The following is a 26136-nucleotide window of genomic DNA, read 5'->3' as shown; positions in this document are numbered from 1 at the left end:
TTTTTTTCTGGTTTCCTTTTCAAAACAGGGTCAGCTTTTCAAGAGTCCCAGCTTTATTTAGGATCTCAGTTCCTCCATATTCATAGGAACATATATATATGTCAAAGTCTCTTATCAGTGAATAGGTATTAAAAATATCACAAATCCAGCCCCTAGTCTTGGGCTCATTTTCCAGCCTCCTGTCTCAATAAGGTCAGCTAGAAGCTTCTGCGCTGGCTTTGTGTTTACACTTCATTTCTAGCTACTGATTTCTTTTTCATTAGTGGTGGGGGTGACAAATTTGGGGAGTTAAACGTTATTCAGTATTTCTACGTGTTTATAGCAGAATTGATCAGTGTAGGAAGATGGGTGTCCTTAGTGACTTGCAGGTGACAGAAGCTCCTTTTTCCTTTACATTATTATATGGAAAAGCTGTAGGATTACAAATAATGACCAAATTATGAGTCTTAGTTACCATGGAAACTTTAGCTTGTTTATTTATATAATGGACTGGCATTTTCACCTGGTTAGCTAAGAAGCCTTAGCTATTGGTTTCACGTTCTATTTTTGTGAAATCACATGTGTTCAGTAGAATAATATTTGCCATTCATTACAAAATAATTGCTGAGATTTCAACTTTTGCTGTGTTGCTTCGTGCTCTGACAGGTCTATGGAAATGCAGGACTTGGCAAGTCCTCACACTCTTGTTGGAGGTGGTGACACTCCCGGTAGCTCCAAAGCAGATAAATCTACTCTCAACAGCACATCAGTCACCACCAATGGGACTGGAGGTAAGTGGACCACCTCGAGGAGGCCAGAATCATGCCTCAGTGTGTGCTTTATTTTGCATGTTAGGGGTCTGCTAATAAATAAATATCTATTCTCAGCAGCACAAAGAGCATTATATCCAAGTAATAAATAGCTAGTGTGTTATTTATAGTTCTGTTGATTTTTGTGAAATTTGTTCCTTCTGTATAGCTGGGAGCATTCAAAGAGGAAAAATAACCCTGAGCAACATTTTGAGGGCCATTAGCAAAATATTTAGAGAATATGGCCAAAGTGTTTACACCCTGATCTAACAACAACAATATTACACCATTTTTAGATTTTATTTTGAATTGTAAGAGAAAAGGCTACCCCCAGATTTTTCTTGGAAATGATGTTCCTTAAAAATGTTTTTTGGGGAATAGAAAAATATCCATATCTGCTGCATTTTCTTTTCAAAGAGAATAACACCCAATAGGTTTTTAAAAGAGGATCTGCTTTTTCCCAGATACTTCCTTATTTGATTAGCCCATAATATTGCCAGAGCACATGGCAATAATAGTTATTACATCAAATGTTCTGCCCTATTGTCTTTATAAAATGGATTCAGCTTGTCAGAAAATAGGACCTGATTTTTGTATCAGAATATGTATATACACATTATATACAAATAAATTCATGTATGGTATGTAAACTGCATTTTAAATTATTAAAAAATAACTTTGAAATTTTGTAGATGTAGTTGTTCATTTCAGTCAAGTAAAAATTACCTGAAATATGTTTTAATTTATAAGCTATTCTTATCACTTGATATCAGCATTTGCCACATCATATTTTCTTTTAAATTTTTAATACCTATGAAATCAGTACACCTCTTCCCACTTATTTTAGAATACCTGTGCAATCTAAAATTTTCTTTGTCAAGTTATGTGCATTGCAAGTTGCCTGTATTTAATGTTTCACACCAAACCCTTTGTAGATTAACATTTCCTTGTTTATAGTGTTTTATTTGTCTCTAAACGTGCATATATAATTTCAGCTAATTAATTATAGTATTGTAAGTTCATAAGATTACTTAATGATGTCTTCTGGAATAAGAACATTTGCATTTAAAGCTTAAATTGAGTACAAAATTTAAAAAACCCAGGTCCTCTGGAATACCTTGAAGTTCACTAATCATCATGTACATGTATTTAACTGAACTAAAACAGATCTGATGAACTAAAATGCAAGCGTCATACAGTGCAGTAAAAATTTTGGATTAAAGGTCAAAAACCAGTGCAAGCTTGCAGATTATTCATATACACTCAGCAGACATCCAACAATGAACCCTTATACTGTTCCTCTTCTCAGGGGACAACATGACTGTTTTAAATACTGCAGACTGGTTACTGAGTTGCAACATCCCCTCTTCTGCAACAAGTATGAGAGATGATGGTACACTGCATGTGTTTGGGTGTGTGATTTGCCCTCTGGTTTGATTTCCATTACTTCTGTATGTCTGCATCCTCCTTCCTTTGTTTGGTACTCAAAAAGAAAAGAGGACATATGAACATGCTTTTAGTTATTTATTGAAAACCATTGGTTATGTTTTTCTTAGCAATCGGTCTTCTGATCTTAGATTCTTTCTATCTGTAGTATCATTTCCTTAGATTTTTCATAACTTCGCACACAGGGAGCATACATTGGTTTCTAACTGCTTATCATGTAATGAAGTGGTTAATTTAGCCATGTCAATCAGAAGAGTTGTGTATACAGCAGTCATGTCAATCAGAAGAGGTAAGCAGGTTGTATATACATATAAACTTAATCACCTTGATGACCTGTAGACTTTTGCAATTTAAATTCTTAACATGGCAAAAAGATACTTGCTATTTTAGGCTGACTTTAATAAATGTTCCAATTAAAGTATCTAAAGTAGCACTGACATTTAAAACCTCACATTTTAAAATTTTCAATGATGAAAATCATACATTTGAATTATAAACTAGCATGAAACTTCTCTTAAAATGTTTGAACTGTAGATGTTAACTATATTCCTATATATATATATATATTTTTTTTTTTAACTTTCTCCTAAATCAAAAGTTAGTATGCCATTTAAATTAAAAAATAAAAATAAAGTCATATTTCTGCTGGGAAAATGCCCATTTTTTTAGGATTAAAAAGATTTGCTCACCACCTGTCTGTGTGCATTGCAGACAGGCAGTCACAATATGCAGTTTGGCCAAACCTTGCTGTATCTCATATTAAATTACAAAAATGAGCAGTTGAATAAAGAGCACTCCATTGTGCCTAAATTTACATTTTTATAGTTTATTTTCCATTTTATTTTCTATTTCATACTTAAAATATACCTTCCATACATAAAAATATGTTGCTCTCATTTCAGTTCCTCTTAATTCTAAATCAGGAGTCTTTTTCTGTAATGAGCCAGACAGCAAATATTTTAGACTTTACAGGCCATACTGCTTCTGTCTCCCCTACACAGCTCTGCTACCAAAGCACAAAAGCAGCTGTAGACAATATGTAAATCAATGCGCATGGCTGTGTTCCAGTAAAACTTTATTTATGGGCCCTGAAGTTAAAATTTCATATAATTTTTGTGTGTCACAAAATATTAGTCTAATATTGGTATTTATTTCAAACATTCAAGATGCAAAAAACATTCTTAGCTCATTGGCTGTTGTTCCCTGTTCTATTGTAGTGTTAAGGTAAATATTTAATAATTTACATTGTTTTCCTAACTGTTAAACATCAAGTTTTCTCATCTGTTAGTGGTAATGTTAAGAGCCATGGGTCCATATGGGAAGAACAAGGACTCGTGCATCAGGGGACCAGGGATCTGAATCTTAACACCTCATTTACCAGCTGTGTCACCTTGCACAAGTTACTTAACCTCTCTGAGCTTTGATTTCTTTCTATGAAAGGGGGATAATAACAGTTCCCTGCCAAGACCTTGGTCATAAATTAGATAATATATATAAATTTACTGGCAATAAATACTGGTGTATCTTCCTTCCTTGGATTCATAATTAAATAGTAATCAGGCAGCAGTTTTTAAGAAAAATGGAAATATGCATTGTCTTAAAAGATCCTCCAATGGATGGCCAGATAATAAATTCTTTGCCTTTAGACATGTGTAAACTGATCAAAGAATGCAAATATTTTAGTAAGAAAACATTAGGCATACTTTGGTTATTAATGATATAGTGCTAGTGGAAAATGGTATGAAATTTTTAGTGAATTCTGATGACTTTTTATGTCAGGTGCTTATAATGTAAGCTAATACCTGATATATATTTCTCCCATTTAGAATAGTGTTTGATTTTTTAATCATGGATGTTTTTGTTGGAATTGGATCTCTTCATAAAATTGTTAAAATAAAGACTTTTGGTAAAAGCTGAGCACCATTTTAATGACATTTCAAGACCATTCCATTAACTTTGATATATGCAAAAAGAAAATGTTAATTATATAGTTTTTATTAATATGGCATAAATAATGAAAAAGTTGATAATATTACCATATTGTCCCACCATACTACGTTGGTTCATTATTCCTCAAAGTAACTTAGAATGTTTCATTGCCTTTATCCTAATTATGTAATTACATCTGAAGATTTATATTGGAACCAAAGTTTTCCTTTCAAATTTTGCCACTTGAAAAATTGTTTATGTGTAGAATGATCAATAAAAATAGAATAATGCAGCCATGTTTCTAACAGACCCTTTAGTAAACATTATAGGCTTTGCAGGCCCTATAGCCTGTTGTAACTATTCAGTTCTGCTATAGTAGCACAAAAGTGGCCTCAGGCAAAATGTAAACAAATGATTTTGTATTCAAACAAAACATGAGCACTGAAATTTGAATCTCATATGCTTTTCAATGTCACAAAAATATACTTATTTTGCTATTTTTCAATCATTTAAAAATGTAAAAGCAATTCTTAGCTTGCAGACCCTACAAAAACAGGCCTTGGACCCAATTTGCTTGCAGGCTATAGTTTGTTGACCCTTGACCCCTGACTCCTGATATGTATGTACATGCATATGCACATATAAGAATGCATGTTATTCATAGGAAAAGTTACTTCCAGGTATAGGAGAGATTCTTATTTGCTTAATGGTATCAAGATTCATGCTTAATTATGCTTTATATATATATAAAAAAAAAGATGGATTGGGAGTGCTTAGGCTAGGTTCTAAAAGAGTTAATTTTTCATGACTCCCTTGATAAAATTACATCACGTGCCTGTTATATGCCAGGCTCTGTGCTAGGAAGTGGTAACTCAAAACGCCTTAGAGCACAACACTGACCATCCAGGAACCAAAAGTCTAGCAGAGGGAAACACATGAAAATAAATGGGTGCCATATTGTGTTCAAAGTGGGTACAGAGAAGAAGGATGGAACATCTGATTCTCCTGGAGATTAAAAACAACCTCAAAGAGAAGGTTTCGGCAAATCAAAATTAGATATTCTGGTCAGGTTTATAATGTTTTCTATATTTCAAATCTTTATGTCATAGAAAATTTTTCCAGAATTTTTAAAATATATAAATGATTGACTCACATGTAATGGATTTGTTTTTGAATATTATGAATTGGCAGTAAAACCACTACTCAAATCTAAGAGTGGTTTTAACATTTTCTTTTTAGAGTTTCTTTTTTAAAAAGTGTTTCTTGAAATTATGGTTCTGAAAAAGTCCTGTATATATTTGTTTCATCCCACTTTTAGAGAAATGAACTCTGAATCACTTATTTTAAGCATGTAGAACAGTAAAACCATAAAACTCTTCAACCTAGGGCATTAAATTATGATTGTTGCTTATGAAATCAAAATATTTAATTTGCAAGTTTGAATATGGTTAAAAATTGTGATACTTTCCTCTCATAGAATTGTTTCCATTTTATAGCATGTAATGATTTTGGACACTGTCCTAAAAGTAAGTTAAAAACCCTTTTTTAACCTGCAGATAAATTTAAGAAAAACAAAATGTAGTAAAAAAAAGAATCACAATAAATATTTATTGATTATCATTTGGAATGAGGATTTTTGCAAGTTTAAGAAAATAGTAAAAAGCATAAAAGTAGGTTTGTTTTATTGATGAACAGCTCAATATTTAATACACGCATTTAATGAAAAAATAGTTTCTGCCAGTAGAACTATATCTAGTATGTATAATTTAAAGTGTGGAATTAAAAGCAATACAGAAAATGGAATACATTTCTAGTATAGTTAGAGCTTTAGTAAAAATGGCTTCCATTTCTCAAACTTTATAATTATTTTATAACATTTGCTTTATGCTAGTATCTTGCTGTATACCTATTAAGCTAACACTTCTTTGTATGCTAATGTCTTTTTAATAAATCAACTAATCATAAAAGTATCATCCATTTCACTTCTTTTTGAGTTTTCTGTCCCTGAAAAATAAAATTACTTGTTACCTTTCTTTAAGAAAATCAGACTGAATGAACCTTTTTATCCTTCTTGGAGCTCAAGAGATGTTTGCTGATGCTAAACTAATATGGAAGCAATCCATTTTCTGTAATAACATACTTGATTACTTTTCCTTTTTCCTTTTTGTCTTTTCCTTACCTGTTTATGAAAAAGAAGTTTACATTAATTTGCACAACTTTTTCCCAAATGCTAGTGTTCATTTTCTTGAATTAGCACTTTGGAATCCATGCCTTTCAGTGCTGTGAACGCTTCTTACTTTCTCTGACTCTCTTCCTTGACTGCTAAGGGTGCCTTTCCTCATTAAAATGTACCTCCTTGTCTTTGGCTAAGTACTGCCCTTTAAATTTTAATGAGAGCTGCTTTCAGTGTGATGAATGAGACCAAAACGGATATCTCACCCTCTTTTTCCTTCTCCTTTCAAACACATGGACATTTCAAATTGAGAAGATCATAATCAAAACCAACATTCAGTTTTTTGAAGTCAGTTCTCAGAGCTGGATGGTCAAGAGCTTGGTTTGGGAGCCGTCCTGGGCTCACATTTCAGCTCGTCAGCTCTCACTAACTCTATGGTTGAGGCCAAGTTGCTCAATCTCTTTGTGCCTCAGTTTCCTCTCTGAAGATTGAAGGTGTTGGTAGCATCTGCCTCAGACAGATGTTGTGAGGAACAGAAGTGTTCATTCCTGTAAAGCACACGGGACAGCGCCTGGCCGGGATTACGCATCTTTGAAGTGTGTGCTGTTGTTATCTGCTTACTAACTTGCTGCTCCCTACTGCCTTTTAAATTATGTCATGGAGAAGAGATGGAAAACCTACTGTAATAGCCCATTCTAATATTTTACAGTAATTGGAATGTTCCTAATTACTCTGTCTGGAAGCTAACCCCATTCATATCATTCTCTTAATCTTTGTGAAGAGTCACTGACATGTTCCTAAGCCATTTTCACACGGATTATGGATGTTCGAGCCAAAGATCTGAGTTCAAATCCCACTTAAAACCATCTCCTGCAATGGGACTTATTCAGCCCCTGAAATTACCCAAACTTCAGTTTCTTCATGTGTTTTATCAACATAAAACACATGAGTATATAGTGATTTAGTGATATAGTGATATACCAATCAGGGTTGTTTTAAGGATTAAATAGCACATAGACTAGTACATAGTAAGTTCCCAATAAGTGATTTAGTAGTAGTAAATAACTTTGTACTGGAAGATTATTGATCAGATATACTCTTAATGTGGATGGCTATGCAAATTACTGGAAAGTAGTAAGCTCTGTTTCATTATCATCACACAAACATTATACACTGCTCCTGCTCCTCCAAGTGTCATTGCTGTTGAAGATTAGGTCAAACTCAATTCTCTCCTTTGGTAGAATAAGTGATCTAAGTTACTTTACATCTCCTCTGAGTCTTCCAGCAAATCTTCATGGCATTATTAAATTAAGAGTACTAAATTTACCCCAAACCCACTGAGGCTCCGGTCAATTCTTCTCATGTGAAAAGAGAACATAATCATTACTGCATGTTTCTCTTATTAGTTAATTGCTTTTCTAACTGAGTAACGTTGCTTATTTGCTTGGTTGATGGGTGCACTATGACCACACTCTTCTTTGTACCCTTTCTTCATAGTTGGCTGGTCTCAGCTTCATTACTTCTAAGTGATTTAACTGTATCATTCCATTTGCAACCAAGAAACACAAGAGGTGTTAAGTAGTAAATAATTTAGTCTGTTCTCTTCCTGCTGTGATGTATGTAGCAGAGCTTTGCCCAAAAAGGGAAAATATGGTGTGACAAAGCATGTAGAGGCTTCACCACCACCCCCAACTCATTGCATCTAATAATGACAATAATGTGTGCCCAGCAACATCATTGCCAAGTGAGGATTTTGCCAAAATACACCACCGAAAGTAGAAATAAAATAGTAACGAGTTTTCAAAAGATTTGCCTTTGTAGAAATCATCTCTTATTCTACGCTTATCTCTATAATGTATCAACAGTTGTAGCATGGAAATACAACGTCCAACATCTTATGGCTCTTGGTGTCTTTTAGAGCAGAGAATTTATTGAGTGCCTCATTTTTCACCCATTGTATGAATAGGCCTAAGATTTCTGTATTTGTATATGTTTCCACCATACTTTCATGCCATCATTTCTTAAAATGTCTTCCTGGGAAGAATAAAATATAAACCAGTAATTTTGTTTGCTGTGATTTCGATTAAATATGGTGAAGACTGGTGATTCCTTTTTTCCATCTTTTAACTGTAATATCAGAGTGTGCTTAGGTGAGTTAAAAATGCAAATCTGTGTACTGCTGTTTAACTTTTTAAGGTTGACTGCCTTTAAAACCATATTGTGGACAACTAGGTTAGCCAGAGGATTTTAGATTCCATCCTCTGTACATGCATGTCCATTTAGAAGCTAAATTAACAAAACTCTGCTCATTACCTTCTCAGTTTGTCTCTTGCATGCCCATGGTAGATAGAAAAACATCACTAGCAGAACAGTCAGGCTCTTTGATATAAATTTAGAAGTCAAACTCACATGTACTTATTCTTCTACATAGTGTCTCTTCTTGCAGTCAAAACAGAGCCTTTGAACAGCAGTGAAACCACAACTACGACTGGAGATGGAGCGCTTGACACTTTTACTGGGTCAGGTAAAGCCTTAAGCTTGTGTGTCCTTACCTACACATCGGGGTACTCCTAGGCTGCCCTGCAAATACACAGCATGAATAGCAAAGCTTCTGTGACTTTAATTTTTGCAAATTTACCCTTTAAGTCACTTTTTGGAGAACTAACTCAGAGTCATAAATCAAGGTATTTTTAGAAACTATTTGGCATCATTTGGCTGGTTGGTCAGTTGACAGCAAAACAGTCCCCTGGCTTTCTTGGTAGAAATAACAGAGCAGGCTTCCTTCATAATTATTGAATGCAGTGTTAATTAATCTAATAATTCGTTTGTAATAGTTCACTTTGTTCCTTCAACTGTCCATTTAAATTACCTAAGAACAGCCTTCTGTCCACCATTTGAGACGTAAGACTATCCATTTGATTCCTTCTGAATAACCTTGTTTCCTCTCTGGGTTTAAAAATCCTGCCTGTGCAAGCAGCTGAGTGACAAGTATTAAAGGTTAATGAACTGCAGGAGGGAACATGCTGGTTGCATTAGAACACAGCCTGGAGAGCACCGCTTTCACTCACAATGCTTCAAAGAGAACAATAATGTGTCTTTAAACATCAATCCTTTTAAAATATAAATTCCTGATAACTCCCAGCTGGGCACAAAGTGCACGAATTAAGTTGACTTAGTTTAAGATTTTTTTGAGTTAATAATTTGTTTAGTTTATTATCTGGTGAAAGTATTGTTTTTAACCTAAGGAGGAATTTGTATAGTGGAAAGATGAGCATCAAACCCAGACAAGGGTTTATGGTAATTAAATCTTGATTCTACTTTAATGTGTGTTACATGTATCTTTGAGCACATGCACAGGATTTTTAGGTGGGTATGCTTTATGTAAAAAGAATTGAGGTATGTCTTTGAGCATAATGTCATTGTAGCATATACTTGACTTTTATGGCTATAAATGATCATAGTTCATTAATTCACACTGATTGGAAGCAATTGCCATAGTTTTCACTTAAATGTTAGTACTCCAAACAGAGAGAAATAAAAAAACATAAACTTTTCACGGAGACTTATATGTACTAATCCATGTCCTCTCTAGCATTCGCCTGCTGCCGAGGAAAACGTAACTAAGTACTGATTTGCTCTAGCATTTTTATTGTCCACTTACCATAACTCTTGTAAACTTTCTGCAAGGCAAATGTATATGAAGACGTTTTTAAGGAAAGGAAAGAATTATTATGTAGCTGTTAATTTACTTTAATACACCACAGTTAATTGAAAGCTGGATCATTGAATGACAATGATATTGAATGTAAGCTCCAGAAAGAATTTCAGAGATCTGCTGTATTTTAAAGGCAATAATAATGAGACACAGAGGTATTGAAGGTGGTTAAGGTCACAGGGTCAAGGCCACAGAGCTGGTCAATAATATAAATGAGTCTAGTGACCTGTTGACCAGTCCTGGTTCTTTCCTGTAATTCCCCATTGGACAGTACAAAGATGGAAAAAGAAATAGGCAAGAACAGTCTTGCTGTCTGAAATGCACTCATGTTATCTTTCCCAGTTGTTCCCCAGTTTTCTTTTAAGAACCATCTAGGGCTGAGCTGTCCAGTAAAGTAGACACTGGTCATGTATATCTATTTAACTTTTAATTAATTAAAATTTGATAAAATTAAAAATTTAGTTTCTAGTCATTTCAAGTGATTGATGACTACTTGTGGTTGGTGGTTAACATATTGGACATCTCTGATATAAAGCCTTTCCAACACCATGGAAAGTTCTTTTGGACAGCAGGGATTCTTAACAGCAGCACTATTAAAATTTCAGGCTAATTCTTTGTTGTGGGATAGGTGTTCTCTGCTCATGTTTGGCAGCGTCTTTGGCATCTACTCCAAGATATCTCTAGCAGCTCCCAGGTGTGACAACGAAAATGTTGCCAGGCATTATGGGCAGAACCCCCCACCCCCATGAGAGTCACTGATCTAGGTTGTCATGGTAATGATAAAAATAAAACCTTAAAATTGCCTGACACCACCATCCTATGGGAAGCTGATAAGACACATTAAAAATTTTGTTACAGTTAATTTTCAGAACATTTTGAAGACATTTCTTTTATATGCTGAAATGTTGAAGTATAATGAATTGAATGCTTTGGATAATGTCTACGATTAATGAAATGACATTGGGGAATAAAAGGCAGTTCCCCCAAATGTGCACATGGTATTCTGAAAATCATTCCAGAGTGTAAGCTGCCCCGACTAGGACCAATTTTAAATTTGATCAGCATAGTTACAACTCACTTTAATCCAATTTTGTTGTTTCCAGTGATCTGCATTTTTATATGCATTAGAACAAAATGTGTAAATTTTGGTAAAGAAACATAAACCCTCCAAAGGCTTTTCTTCTATTTAGATAATGAACATACAGACATTAAATAGGACAATTTAAACTTTAATTGAGCCTTTATGTTGTACGTGCATTATTCTAATGATATCTAGATTCATTCATTAGAGGGAAATGGCATACTACATATTCAGAATTGGGTTCATGTATATGTTTTTTTGTGAAATATATAATTTGGCTATTCAGTTCATTTAATAAAAACTGCTATAGCAAAAGTTTCTCTTCATTATTTAATGTCTCTTTAGGACAGCCTTGTGTTTTGTAATCCTGAGAAAAACTGATTAATATAACCCAAGTTTCTAGTATGCCAAAGTGAAATTCCTTGAACAAGAGACAAAAGGCATGGAATTAAACCTCATTTAACTATTTTTCTGCTAAACAGAATTTTCACTATTGTGAATTAATCAGACTGAATTTCTTGTAGAATAATGCTAGAGCCCATAGTGTAGTAGAAAGAATATGTTCTCAGTGAGTTGATTCAAAAGCTTTAAAAATTAAGTTTTTAATAAATAAATAAAAAATTAACAGTTTAATGGTCAGTTTACTTTCAACACTATAACCCAAATTCACTTAAAGTTTGGTTACTGAAAATGTTTAGACCATAACACCTCTAGCCATATTTGATGATTGTCTAAATTGATTCATGATAGCCTTGAAAAGAGATTTCTCTGCACTATTGCTACGAAAATTAAAATACACTTTCCATACCCAGAGCCTGTAGGTGAAACAGCATTTTAAACTCATTAAATTCTGCATGTTTGTGAAGCAGTAGATCACAAGAGTACTTAATAGCATTTGGATATAGAAATATATCGTGTTTCATAAAGTAGTTAGCAACCTAAACCTATTTGTCACTTTCACAATTCTAAAAGTTTAGCTCCAGAATTATTATGAACAACTTAGAAAGGATGTAGTACTTTGAAGTATAGCTATGATTGATTAGACTAAACTAATTCCAGCACTGCATTGTGTACTACTTAAATCTTTTTGAAAAGTGAATGAACAGCAGATGGCCTCAGAAAGGCACCCCATGTTCTGCCCAGTATGGATTGCCTCCGAAGGGGCTGCCTCAACGCTTTGGAGTCCATATATTTGCAATACATCTGTCTTAGTCAAGGCAGATGGTTCCAGGAAAGAGAAGCGTCCAAACTTTTGGATCCATTCCAATTTGGGGCTGCATGTTTAGATGAAATGTTAATGGGAGCTGACTTTCACATTTAAGTTCTTCTCAGAAAAGTACTATCTCTGATAGTTCAAAATAGATTCATAAATATGATTGCTACTGCATTTGGGAAATGTTATGATTTTGTTTAATAAAGCAAGTGTTGATGTTGTCACCCTTTCTACATGTATTTCAGTTATGACTGGATTTTGGATTCTTCATTATTAACTACTCACCTGATTAATGAAATGAAAGGAATTAGAAAATGATAGCATTTTACAATTTGAAACGGAAGGTTGAAACATCAGAGATTTCTTAATTTTTATTATATTTCATTTAGAATACATGTGGAGGAAAAGTGTAAGATATATTGCCATCGTTTTTTGGAGTTGAAAACTTGGTTTGCAATATTTAAAAATTTACTTTCTGTCATAAAAGCTTCATTATTTTCTCATCAAAGATATTCATTCCTAGCATATTAATAGTTAAGAGCATGCTACTGATTTGAGAGGACAGAAGCATAGTAGAAGGGAGTGGTTTACAAGAAGAACGTTCATTTCATGCTCTCAGTACAAAACTCAAAGCAGTTTAATTATGAAGTGTTTGGTCAGCCGTTACTTTTTTAGAAAATGTATTTTAGAGTCTGAATTTTCTTTTCAGAAAATGAATGGGTTTTTAGAAGTGTAAATGTAACATGGTAATTTCTTCAAATTGGTTTTTGTTCACTCTCATGAGATATATTTATGAAGCCACCTTTTGTGCACTGGCTTTTGTGTCTTACAGTAATAACAAGCAGTGGCTACAGCCCCAGATCAGCACATCAGTATTCCCCACAGCTATATCCTTCCAAGTAAGTGGTCAGTAGATTCTTTTTGATTTGTTAGAACAGTTTTCCAGGATTATCTTTATTAAATCTATATTTGCACAATATAACATCTTTAAATGGGCATATGTATACATATATAAATACATTATAAATAAGTAACTGGGGGGTAGATACTTGGGGAGATTTGACAGACAGATAGATGTGCAAATCTAGAAATGGACAGGCCCACTTTTGTCTGGATATTGTTATGCTTGAGGATAGTAATGAGCTGAAACCAAAATACACTATTTTTGACACAAATTCAAAAAGTGCCAGTGTGTTAAGAAAATCTAAAGAAACTAAATTTTTTCAAATGACAACATTTCATAATTTAATTTGTTCCATCACGGAAATATTTTTATTGGATTTTAAGTTCTAATAAACGTATTTTTGGAGACCATGCTTTATCGTTTTTATAACTGATGTAGTCAACTTATTGAGGACAGAGGTAGGTATTTCAAGTTTAACTATATAAGGTATATATCTGAATTTGTTTTGAATCATCCAGATGTGCTAAGCTTTTGGATTCATGATAAATATACATCTGAATGTAATAGCTTGTTTTCTGTGGCAGCTAGAATGTCTGTCCGTAAGCATAGACTGGGAATTGGATATCCAATGCAGACATTAAATGAAATGGGGCATGATGTAGACTTTTTGCCTAGTGAATGGAAAAGCTAGGAGCAGTGCAGCTTTGCAATTGATATGGGGCTGGACGTATGGAAATAGACAGTTCACTGCATGCTCAGGAGATTCCTTCCTCGAACTGTTGGACCAGTCCTTAAGTGTGACAGTCCCTCATCATTCAGAATTACTTGTTATCCAATATAACATTTGATAAACCTCCACACATTTTCACATGCTCACTGTGTACCCCCTAAAACGGTTGTAGTCCAGAATTTCCACTGATTTAAAATTGGAATGTGAAATTAGGATGCTTTGCAAAGGTAATTAAATGATTTAAATGACCTACTTTAAGAATTTGAAGCATGTCTCCCTTATCAAACGCCAGTGTGTATATGGCTTTTGTTCATTCTATTAATTTTGTGCTAATGATGGTAAAGCGGCTGCTAATTTTCTCCCCAAGTTTTAGACTATCCAGCAACAGCAGTCTAGGGTTTTTAGCAGACTTTTATGGTCATTGCAGAGCATTAAGTCACTCGTGTTGAGTGCAACTATACTTAGGAGCAAATTAACCACCTAGTGGGCACCCTTTTCTTTATCTGCATATTGATTGCAGTACTATTTCAGAGGTCACCCAGAATTACAGAGCTGGAAGAGACTTTAGACATGACATCCAAACCAAATTTCTTCTTGTATGAGTGAAGTCTAGACTTAGGGAGGTGAAATTATTTGCCCAAGGTCACTAGACTGATTTACAGCAGAGGCTGGGCTCCTGGCCATCAGACTCTTCCTTTCTTATATTATTAAAATTAAATTGTGGATGAAGAGAAGAATTACTTCCTGGAGAGCATGAGGTTTCGCTGAATCTAAGCTGTCTGATTTAATATGCAGTCTTTGTTGCCACAGTAATGCTATTTTTCTGATATTTAGGCCCTATCCACACATTCTTTCTACACCAGCAGCTCAAACAATGTCTGCCTACGGGGGTCAGACCCAGTATTCTGGGATGCAGCAGCCTGCGGTCTACGCGGCCTACTCACAGACGGGACAGCCCTACAGCCTGCCCACTTACGGTACGTACTGCACTCCTCTTCTCTCTCGCCTTCTTCCGTTATAGGCATGTCATCCTGCTCGGTAGTAGTTTCACAGTCTGATAGAGGTTGCAACTCAGAAGTCGGATCCTTTGACTAATTAAACGGTTTGCGCGTGCATTTTCCGAACAGATCTGGGTGTCATGTTGCCGGGCATCAAGACAGAGGGCGGACTGCCACAAACCCAGGCCCCGCTGCAAAGCGGGTGCCTCAGCTACAGCCCTGGGTTCTCCACCCCACAGCCAGGCCAGGCACCCTACTCCTACCAAATGCCAGGTGAGTAGCCATCCGTGAAGCCTGTCATCTGGCTTCTGACGCAAAACATGCATCATGAAAATGAAAAATTTGGGAGAAACGTGATGAAACTTGTCGGCTACGTATCATAAAATGTGACCCATAGCAAATTTAAATACTTAAGTTTAGACTGCATAGCATCAACAAAAAATCAAGTTCAAGCAAAGCAACACTGAAGCCAGGATTGCAGACTGTCTCGTCAGCCGGCACGGTTGGTGTCCATTGAAGCCATTTAAAAGATTCATCACACAAACCACTATTTTCTTTTCAGTATCTCTTAGGGACTTAATGCTATTTCAATTATGTTTTAGATTGAATTGGCACTTTTTGAAGTCCCACTTACCGTTGAATAATTGAGGATTTTTTGTACATTCCTAAACTACCTTTCTCCTATTGATACTGCATTTCTCAATAGGAAATATTTATGCAATTTGTCCCCCCATCCCCCTAGAAAAACCCCTACTATATAATCATTATTTAATTTTTCTTTTTGAATTTGACTCCTGTTGATCTTTATGTAGTAGTTACAGAAAGAATCTTAGAGACATAGTTAAAACATGAAAAGCTAGAACTTACCTGTCATTTGTCTATATGTCAGTTGTAAATTTTGGACTAGATTAACATATTTGAACCTATTAGTATTGACATTATAGTCAATTGACTAAAATGAAGCAAATACTTTTTTTGGCTGAGTTGCCAGGTCTTTGTTTATGTACATAAGTAGAAAGACATCTGCATATATGTTAGAGCTACATGAACCACTCAGCTTCCATGAGCAGTGTGAAAGAGTGCAGGAATCTTGTCATTATTCTCCCAAATACTTTCATATTGGAAGGTCCAGGCGTGGTCAGATAGTATTGATGACTATTACTACTTTTATTCAATCCACGTTGCTAGGACAAGTAATCAGCTGTCCCACTAGTGTTTCATTTCACTCCTCAACAAATATATACTGTAAGGACATATATATGTTTTTAAATCTGTAATGGCTTGTTCACTTGTTCTTGCCCTAATTTAAATAAATAAAGTCAAGACCTTTTAGTAAAGTTTGAAGAGACCCATAAAACTTTGATCATTGCAAAATAAGCTGGTCTCCCTTGAATCGGAACCTTGGTTCACAGCTCTTTTTCGTCTGACATAAAGGAAGAGAGAGAGATCTGCAAGCATCAATTCTCAGTGGGCTCCATATATTTGTTTCCTAAGCTAACCCTATCCAAGTGCATAACTCAAGGGGCTTTGGCATGCAAATACATACTATATGACGATTTGGAAGTTCCAGTAGTTTCTTGGAAGTAGTATCAGTCTGTATAATATATTGTTCTTTGAGAACCCCTGCACTTGTACACACTTAACCCTTGAATGTTAGCTGCAGCCCTTGTGCAGATTGTTCCCATGGGCTCCTGTTTAGGTGAACAGACTGCTATAGGAAAGGCCTTACCTGTTGTTCAAGAGGGATTGAGCCAGGCACATGTTCTTTATAAATCACTCAACATCAGATTCTACTGCCTTAACAAGTATGGCAAACTTCAATATGTATTTCTCTCATTGGATTCTGCAGTCTGCAGTATTTTTGTTATTTTCCAAGAAATGCTTTTTAAATCTACTTTGTTCTTTGCCTCTAGGTTCTAGTTTTGCACCATCTTCTACTATTTATGCAAATAATTCAGTTTCCAACTCAACAAATTTCAGTGGTTCCCAGCAGGTACAGTAGCTTTTGTATTTGTGCTTTTTTCTATTGCTGATTTTTGAAGAATAGTCTAAGTTGCCATATAAATTCATGTTCTCCCAGAATATGATTTCTTTCTTTTAAAATTAAAATGATATTTCAGGACAATAAAAAATTAGTGATATAGAATTCTTGGATATATGCTATTCTGGACATTTTAGGTTTCCTGATTGCTAAAGATTTGCCCTTTAAGCATTTAAGCTGTGGTTATTTTAATCATTTAGTATGGAATCACCAAGTATATGACACACTTTCTTTTTATCTTAAAATATAGTAAACATAATTTTATTTTTCTTTTAAAACATAGTTATTATTTTGAACATTCATTAATAGATTGAGCTGTAGTCAATAATTAGATTGATCTATGTAGATTATTTGACATTTTAACCCCTAGAAAGTATCATTTGTTAACTAAACAAAATGCCTTCCAAACTAAGTGCTCTTGGCCTTTTTTTTGAAGTTCTGTACATTCTTTAAATAAATGTTTGACCCTTTTTTCCTGACAGCTGAGATAGTTTGCCTTTGTCAGTTTGACTGCCTCTATTTTTATGAATTATGAAATCTTTGAATTATGTGTGGAACAAGAGTGAATGTCCCTCAATGAGAGAATCTGCTCTAATGAGCCGAATTTGTAATATTTTTAGACAGTTCAGAAGTCTTTTGTCCTGACTTCCTAATTCTCAACCAGTCGTTTAGATTGAAGGGTAGCTGATTTCTGGGTAGCCAGAACACTATTTTACTTTGATATAATTTCTGGACTTTTACATCTTCTAAAATGTAAGTTATTATACAAGTGCATGTTCTTTTGATTTCCTAAAGGAGTTACAGTAATTTCCTTCTCCTTTTGGTACTTGTTAACAAAACAAAAGGCAAAAAAGAAATTTTGATTTTTAAAGTAGTGTGGAATAATAATATTTTTTACAGGATTAAATTGTATATTTTAACATTAGTTAGAAAAATTGTTTCTTTAAACACTAAGTGTCAGAGCCAGTATGCATATTTTATCAAAAAAGATGAGAGTTTTTAATAATCCAGGTATTTGATTTTCTTTTGAGTATTGATATATCAAACATTTTTCAAGCACTTGTTATACATTAAATTTTGTGCTAGGCACTGAAGATTCAAAAATAATAAGCCATTGTTCTGAGCTCTCTACAAGGACACAATCTTCCTGAAGAAACAAACATGAAAGTGACATCTACAGAGGGTGGGATAATAATGAGTATAATAGAAATATCTACCAGGCAGAGACAGAGTGTAAAGACCACTCAGCTCTGTGTGGGAGGGTTCTCCTTTCGTAAAGGAGAAGAAAATTTATTGACAAACCTTGATTTATGTCATAAAACAGATTCAATACTATATGAATATTTAAATACAGTTGCTCCACAACATGTGTAATCTATATATTGACCACAGTCTTGAATACACATTTTTCCAATGAGGGGACAGTGGGGAAATAAATTCAAGGAGATAGGAAGGGGCCAGCTCATGCAGGAATCTGTGGTTTACAATAAGGAATTTGGATTCTATTCCAAGCCCAATGGGAAGCCATTGAAATATTTTTTAGCAGAAGAGTAGCATAATATAATTTATGTCTTGAAAAGGTTGCTCAGGCTTCAGACACTTTGAGAAAGCCATAAATGGACATCAGGAGACAAATCAGAAACCTGGGGCCTTGGCTGCAACATATGTGAAGGTAGCTTGGCCCATGGTGATGGAAGTAGGAATGAAGAGAAATGGCGATTGTTGAGATATATTTGAGTGCAAACATACTGTATAATCACCAGAGGCTGGTAGTCTGGACCTTTCCAGTGCTGAGCTTCAGCACTCAGGCCCTGGAGTAAGGCTCTCTAGGTTCAAAAGCTCTGAAACTTAACTAGCTGTGTGACCTTCAGCATCCACTCTGTGCCTTAGTTCCCTTTGACCTAAAATGGACATAATAATAATGCCACAGAGAGGATGTAATGATTAAATGAGTAACTGTATTTAAGCACTCAGAACAGTGCCTGACTCAGTGTAAACCCCATGGCATGTTTATTATCACTACTTTACTCCCAGAGAGATTTGTTTTCAGAGACTGTGTTCCTATACTGATAAGGGATTATCCTTGGCTCACAGTGATAGTGGGGAACATCAGGTCTTGAAATTAACAGATTAAATAGATTTTTAGTTTTCTAGCCATATTACTTATTCCTTTCTGCTAATACATATGGAAATTCTGCCTCTAATAAATTTTGTTACACAGAGCATTTTCTATTTTGAATACCACATCAAAATGTGGATCTTTGTTCTCTTAGGAGCAGTGTCATATTAGGGGATTGCAATCCTGACCAAGGATTTGTTATCACTGATAACAACTTGGGATAAAATATGCTAGGTAAAATAAACACCAATTATTATAACAGATCCTTCACACAGCATCTTAGTATGCAAAAGGATTTTGAAGGATCATTTGATAATTCTAAAATTCTTTAAAAATGTAATAAGAAGCAGGTTGGGAGAGTAGATCTGATGCTTTCTTTGTTCTCTGTAATAAATTAGGTAATCTACATATTTGAAAACCCCCCTAAAGACTTTATATCAAGTCCTTGGTGGTGTGTAGTTTGTGAGAGTCTGGATAAGAATATCTCTTATTCATATTCCTTTATTTACTCTTTTCTTTCTGTGACTGATACCGTTGCCTCTTTTCTTCCAGTGCATGTGACCTGACAATACAGACCCTCACAGAAGTCATTAGGGAGCCAGAGTCAACTGTGTGCAAACTTTAGGCAGATTAAAATTTGCAGACTGCCCCTGGTTTGCTTTTACTTTGTGTATATAGAAGAGAGCCACAAAATAGTCTTGCTCCTTAGGATCACCTCAAAGCCACAAACTCAAAAACAAATGGAGCCAAATTGGAATGTTTCAGTGACCTGCATGATTGGTTTGCTTTGGAGCACACTAGAGGGTAATTTCTCTTTCAAACACACATCTTAATTATTGTTTTAGGATTATCCATCCTACACAGGCTTTGGCCAAAACCAGTATGCACAGTATTACTCGGCATCCACGTATGGTGCGTATATGACATCAAATAACACAGCCGACGGCACATCCTCATCAACCTCAACCTATCAGCTGCAAGAATCTCTCCCGGGACTGACTAGCCAACCAGGTACAGATCTTCATCCAGGTGAAATATTTTTCTGTGTTTTGCTGTGTCTGATAATTCAGAGAAAATGGACATTTCGGAAGCATAACCAGAAGCTCCCAGATAGTTTATGCTGATGTCTAATCTGTGCTAGCTTTATTGTATAAAATGAGGCTCTTCTGGAATTCCAGGGAACCTTTCTTTTCAGATACAGGACAATTAGGAGATCTTAATCTCAAAATGAAAGTGTACATAGGAATATGGATATAAAAAGGTGAATGGACCTTTTGCCAGACAAATTAATTTGTGAACTTGACTAGCACAGAAAAATTGCCGTAGTATCTTCTTCGGCTGTCAGTGGTCATGTTTCCTCCATGCGTGGGGAACGCCTGGTTCCTTCACTTTCATGAGTTCTCACTTGCCCCAGCAGTGGACATTTCCTGCAATCCTTTGTAGGATCAGTGGTGGCTAGTTTCCTATCTTTGTCTGATCAGCACATGTTTAAAAGCGTTTGTGTTCTTCATTTTCTGAAGCTTGTCTGAAGTTTGTCTGAAGTTTATCTGCTTTTGGAATTGTCTTTGCTGGCCCATATTCAACATCATTCAAGAATTTCATGTTAAAAGCACGTTTAATAGAGATTCAGCTTAATCCCAGTCAAAATTTCAGCAGGACTTTTTGTGAAATTGTGAAGTTGATTCTCAAACTACAAGCAAAGGCAAAGGGACTAGAATAGATAAAACAGTTTTGAGAAAGAACAAAATTCAAGGACTCCCATTACCTGATTTCGAGATTTACTGTAAAGTACAGTAATTAATAGTATGATATTGACAAAAGAATAGATACAGAGCAGTGGAAGAGAATAGAAAATCCAGAAATAGATCCACACATATATTGGACAACTGATTTTTGACAAAGTTGAAAGACAATTAAATGCAGACTGAATGATCTTTTCAGCAAATGGTGCTGAAACAGTTGGACATCCACATGCAAAAACATGAATCTCAACTAATAACTCACATCATATACAAACCTACATGTAAAAGCTACAGCTGTAAAACTTCTGAAGAAAACATGGAGAAAATCTTTATGACCTTGTGTTACATAAAGATTTTCTAGAAATGACACCAAAAATACAACCCATAAAACAAAAACAACAACACAAAAAGTTAGGCTTCATAAAATTAAGAACTTGTGCTCTTGGAAAGACACTTTTACAAGAAAGAAAAGACAAGCCACACATCAGGGGAAAATATTTGCAAAATATGTATCTGATAAAGGGTTTGTATCCAGAATATATAAAGAATTCTCAAAACTCAGTAATAAGAAAGGTCAGATCCAGAGCTTTTGAGTATATTGTTAGTGTGTTCAAGCATAATTTCTGCCTTCGCTTATTTGCAACTTCTAAATTCACCGTTGTTTTGGAGGAAGGCGAAAAGAGGGAAACATGGTTACAATACTGGAAATTCTCTGAAACTGGACCAGTGGGACCAAGAAGACTTAATGCTATTTTACTTATATTTGTTGAGTGGCTGTTGTTTTCAATGTTGAGTGAATGAGCTCTCAGGTTACCTTTAGCTTCCATTTAACAAGCAAGACAAATCAAGCAAATGATAACACTCCGGATGAGTGTTGAAAAAGGGGAAATGCTAGATAAGATGAGTGAATATTAAAAAGGAAGCAAATTTGGACATAAAGAGGTGACAGTGAAACAGATACTTTAAGGGACAGCCAATCCATGTGCTTGTATCATGAATTGATGAAATGGTAGCATCCATTCTTTTTGGTTCTCTTCTCAGAATATTGCCTGTAATCTATGGACCCAAGGACACATGGTCTAGTAGAGTTTGTCTTTGGTGCCCCTACATTTCAGTTTCTTTCAAGTGCTTGTAGACCTTCCCGTCAGCATGCACCCCTTGGAATTGCTGGTCCTCATCTCATTTGATCTTTCCATCTGCCCTCGGCCTCTCTGAGCTTCTGTGTCCCATATAGGACCAGGACCGGGGTAAGGCAGGTTGTTCAAGGAAGTGCTTGTTTTGGGGTCTTTAAATATCACGCCTTAGGTGCCTCACTTGGTTTACCCTAGTTCCAGCCTCAGGTCCATGCTCCAAATGTGTCCTGATTCTCTTCAAGTCAGTACTTGAGTTTCATCAAGGATCTTAGCTTAACTCAAATAGAATGAATGACTCCAGAATCCTTGCCTAACAAGTAGTGGAGATACTTTAGGTAAGGAGTCTTTGACATACTCTTATCAAACTATCAAACTGTGGAAAGATTTTCTCAACAGTGGCTGCATGAGGGAGAAAAGACAGGGTCACTGCCTTCACAAACCCGGGGAAGAAGTGTTTGGTCATCAACATAGCAGACACTGAACCATGGACAGAACCAGCAGGGTGCTTCAGAATTTACTAGAATAGAGCTACTGGCAGTGAAAATTATTTGTTTTCTCAAATATAGTATATGCTGGGTAGAGTTTTGGGTAAAAGGCCAATTTTGCTCTAATTTCCGTGTGATCACAACGGAGCCTTTCTGCAGGAAAGACATATGGTTACTTTCCCTAGTTAAACAACAATTCAATATTCGGAATATCTATACCATTTACATTAAAATACTAAATGCAGACATAGATATTCTGATTGGGTGACTTTGAATTTGTCACTGTCATATGAACTGTCACAATGTTGCCATTTCTTCTGGCTTCTGTTGGTTGCTGATGCCAGCAAATATGGTTTGACCTAATTTTCAGATTTTATTGGAACTTCCTGTTGAATTTAAAGAAGAAAGTGTTTCCACTTTGTAACTGTAGTATCCTCTGCACATGCATATCTGGGACTTTAAGCAACAGACATACTTGAGTCTTTTAGGAATTCTGTGACTCTTCAGTCAAGGTTTGATTTTTAAGTTTGATTTTGCCTTTTCGGATCTGGCATGCATCCAAAAAGCAAACAGGTTTGTAATTGTGGGATTTTTTTTTTCTTTATGATTGATGAAATCTGATGTATTTAATTCAAGGGCAGGGGAAGTATTTCCCATTGACCAGCATTTTGGACTTGAAACAGAGATTTACAATTAAATCCACAATTTTTCGTAAAACTTTGCTGTTGACTTCTCTCATTTTTAAAATAGAAACATAGCTTTATGTTCAACAAGAGACAGCTGGTTCTTCTGATTTAGAGATAAACCTAATGAAATAAAGTTGGGTCTACATATCCAATTCATAGGGTGCAATTATTCATTGCTGTACTGATTAAAGATAATTATGCAGTCATGTATAGTGTTGACCCAAGAAAAAGCCTGAGGCAATTGGTAATGACTGCTGTTATTTGGAAGTTGCAAATGGCATTCAGTTATTTATTTTACCCTTGTTAAGTAGTTTGACCATGGATTTAAAGAAACACTACTGTGCTGATTCGGAACAGACGTTGCCGTCCATTATCCTTATAAAGATTTTTCTTTGGCTTTAAATAAAGTTTATCTTTTGTTTATTCTATTTTTTATTTGCTTTTGAGAAAGTTTGAATACTGAATAGCACATAAAGGGTAGAGATATTTTATAGCTCCTCCTCTTCAAATATTTTAAATATCTTTAAAATTAAATAGTAATTTGTAACAATATTATCCTTCATCCTAAGACCTCAGTAAGCATTATAATACATTAGCTAATTGAACTTTACAAGTGCTCCAGAAAAGTAAAGGGTGTAGTAGGATCACTTCACTCTCCTCTGATAAGAGGCCAGTTTCTTAGGTAGAACAAAGGAGACTTTTTAGAGCTTGGTGGCATTGCACAGGAGGAGAAGGGTGGGAAGCAAAGTGCTAACTCATCTAACTCAAACTAACAACAGGACTCAGGTAGAGAAAGGACAGGCCACATGAAGCTCCTCTGCCAATTCGCATTTTCCCTGCAGCACTATGTGCCCTGGTGCAATTACTTGAGTTGAAATTTGGCAGTCACTGGGATCAGTGGCTTTCTCCTTTAAAAAAAAATTGTCAGCAACTGTTTCATGAGTGGTTGAGCTCAGGTTCTTGGCTTTATGCTTTATTAGAAGAAAGGGTAGCATCTCCAGAAGGTATCAAGGTCAGATACAATTCCAACATGACCTCTAAAGGTGCCCTTTAGAGGTCATGCTGTCTTACTTATATGAGGTTCACTCAATGATTCCTTGGCTCTCATGCTCCCAGGAATTTTATAAAATCATATGTGTGTAGAAGCAGATTTAGGTTTGAGTTCTTTGTAACCTGGAGGGTCTGATGCTGTTTGGTGGAGGAAGTATAGCATGGTGGCGAATGCAGAAGTTCTAGAATCATACCATTGTTGCCACTTACAAGCAATTTAATCTTGGTAAGTTAATTAAGCCCCACGTGTCTCTAGTTTCCCCACTTGAAAAACAGGGATGAAACTGGGTCAGAGTGAGGTTGAAGTCAGATATGCATCACAGTAAAGAGCTCCAACAGATTCATAAGGGAAAGACAAACAACTAAATTTTTTGAAAAAGGCAAAAGATTGAAACAGTTATTCAATAATAATGAGGGTATCAAATGCCCAAGAAGCATATGAAAGTGTTCTACATAATTACTCATCAAAAAATGCTAAGTAAGAGCACAATGAGATACAACAATGCATCCACAATGCCTAAAATGAGAAAACAAAAACAAAAACCTGTAATACCAAGTCTTGGCAAGGATGTGGAGCAACTGGGCCTCTCATTGCTTGATGTGAAGGTAAATGGATGCAACCACTTTGGATAAAGGTCAGTGACTTCTAAAAATGAACACAGGCCTTCTGTTGACTCAGCAGTCCTGCTGCTGGCTGTTAACACCCAAGAGGAATTGTGAAAGAAGGGAGCCGACTCCGTCTCTGTGTTCATGCAAAAGAGTTTTTTTCTACTCATTCCTACAGGTTTTTACAGCATACAAAGTAGTCTCCTACGTGACTGTTTGCAGGTATTTCAGGGAGGGTGCATTTTTTATAAAGCCGTAAGGTGTGATTGCATGTCTTTGATCTCAAGGGACAATGTCTTTGGGGCTAGACAGGAGACAGCAGGAGCAGGAGACAGGAGCACGGAAGGAGCCCTGCGACTTTACCCTTATCTAAATTGCTGCCTGCCTTCAGGCATGCAAAGCTTTGGCCTTCTCCCAGCTTGGTGCCCACCTTCAGGCTTCCGAAGCTAGGAAGTGGCCCCACTGTATAACCTATCAAGCCAGGGAACCTTCCGTGTCTCCACAAGGAGTGGAAGCATGTGTCCACAAACACATGCACAAGAATGTTTGTAACAGCTTATTCATGATAGCCCCAAACTGTGAACAACCCAAATGCCAAGCAGCAAAATGGATAAATAAAATTTTAGGTATATAGCAAAGTTCTAGCCAACATTTAAGGAAAGAACAAACAACTGCTCCAGGCTAAACACGGATGAATCTCACAGACATAATGAGTAGTGAGTGAAGCCAAAAATATTCCAATAATTGTTCTTAAAAAGTAGGTGGTGTGTTATGCATAGTAAGGGTTTAATAAATGTGGAGCTGATCTTTATTGTTTTCTTAAAAGGCTATCTTTTTGCCCCCATCAAAGCACATCTGTCTGTATTTTGCCCTGGAAGCACCAGATTCTTAGAGCCCTTTGTAGGTTCTTCAGCAACTTGGAGAGACTAAATAGTGTCAGGTGTTACATTTATTCAAACCCAAACACTCCCTGTGACCACAGTCTTTTCCCTTTCCCCTTCCATTCTTTTTTTTCCCATGCTGTGATAGTTGCTGGCTCCCAGTTATTTGAACAGATGAGCTGTTCCTGCCTAACTCCCTCTTTGTGGTGCCAGTTTATGTTCAACCACCCATAACTGATCACAGTGGCTGGGATTTTGCAAGTTTTTTGTCCTTTCAGCTCTTGCACTGCTGCAAGAACAAATCTGCCTTAGGATGGTTAACACCTGAAAATTGATGTATAGTGAATATAAAGACAGGTTTTATGGAATGTTGTCCAAATTTTTTAAAAGCTTGCTTAATAAGTGAGGGTTAACTT

The 26136-nt window shown here is 35.7% G+C and overlaps 1 protein-coding gene across 12 annotated transcripts in view; it reads left to right on the top strand.

The window, feature by feature from the left end:
- EYA4 (EYA transcriptional coactivator and phosphatase 4) overlaps nt 1–26136 on the top strand; it is a 307648-nt gene that overhangs the window by 243047 nt on the left and 38465 nt on the right. For 6 of the 12 annotated variants that reach the window (XM_037844422.1, XM_037844416.1, XM_037844414.1 and 3 more), the window contains 7 exons: nt 646–770; nt 8768–8860; nt 13178–13244; nt 14814–14956; nt 15107–15250; nt 16891–16970; nt 19983–20166. In XM_037844422.1, the coding sequence (XP_037700350.1) occupies nt 646–770; nt 8768–8860; nt 13178–13244; nt 14814–14956; nt 15107–15250; nt 16891–16970; nt 19983–20166 (836 nt within the window). The remainder of the gene's footprint in view (nt 1–645; nt 771–8767; nt 8861–13177; nt 13245–14813; nt 14957–15106; nt 15251–16890; nt 16971–19982; nt 20167–26136) is intronic. The other 6 variants (XM_037844419.1, XM_037844420.1, XM_037844423.1 and 3 more) reach the window with 4 other exon arrangements.

The sequence above is a fragment of the Choloepus didactylus genome, chromosome 7, assembly GCF_015220235.1.
Source record: "Choloepus didactylus isolate mChoDid1 chromosome 7, mChoDid1.pri, whole genome shotgun sequence".
NCBI lineage: Eukaryota > Metazoa > Chordata > Mammalia > Pilosa > Megalonychidae > Choloepus > Choloepus didactylus.
This window is presented reverse-complemented; position numbering and strand designations above follow the sequence as displayed.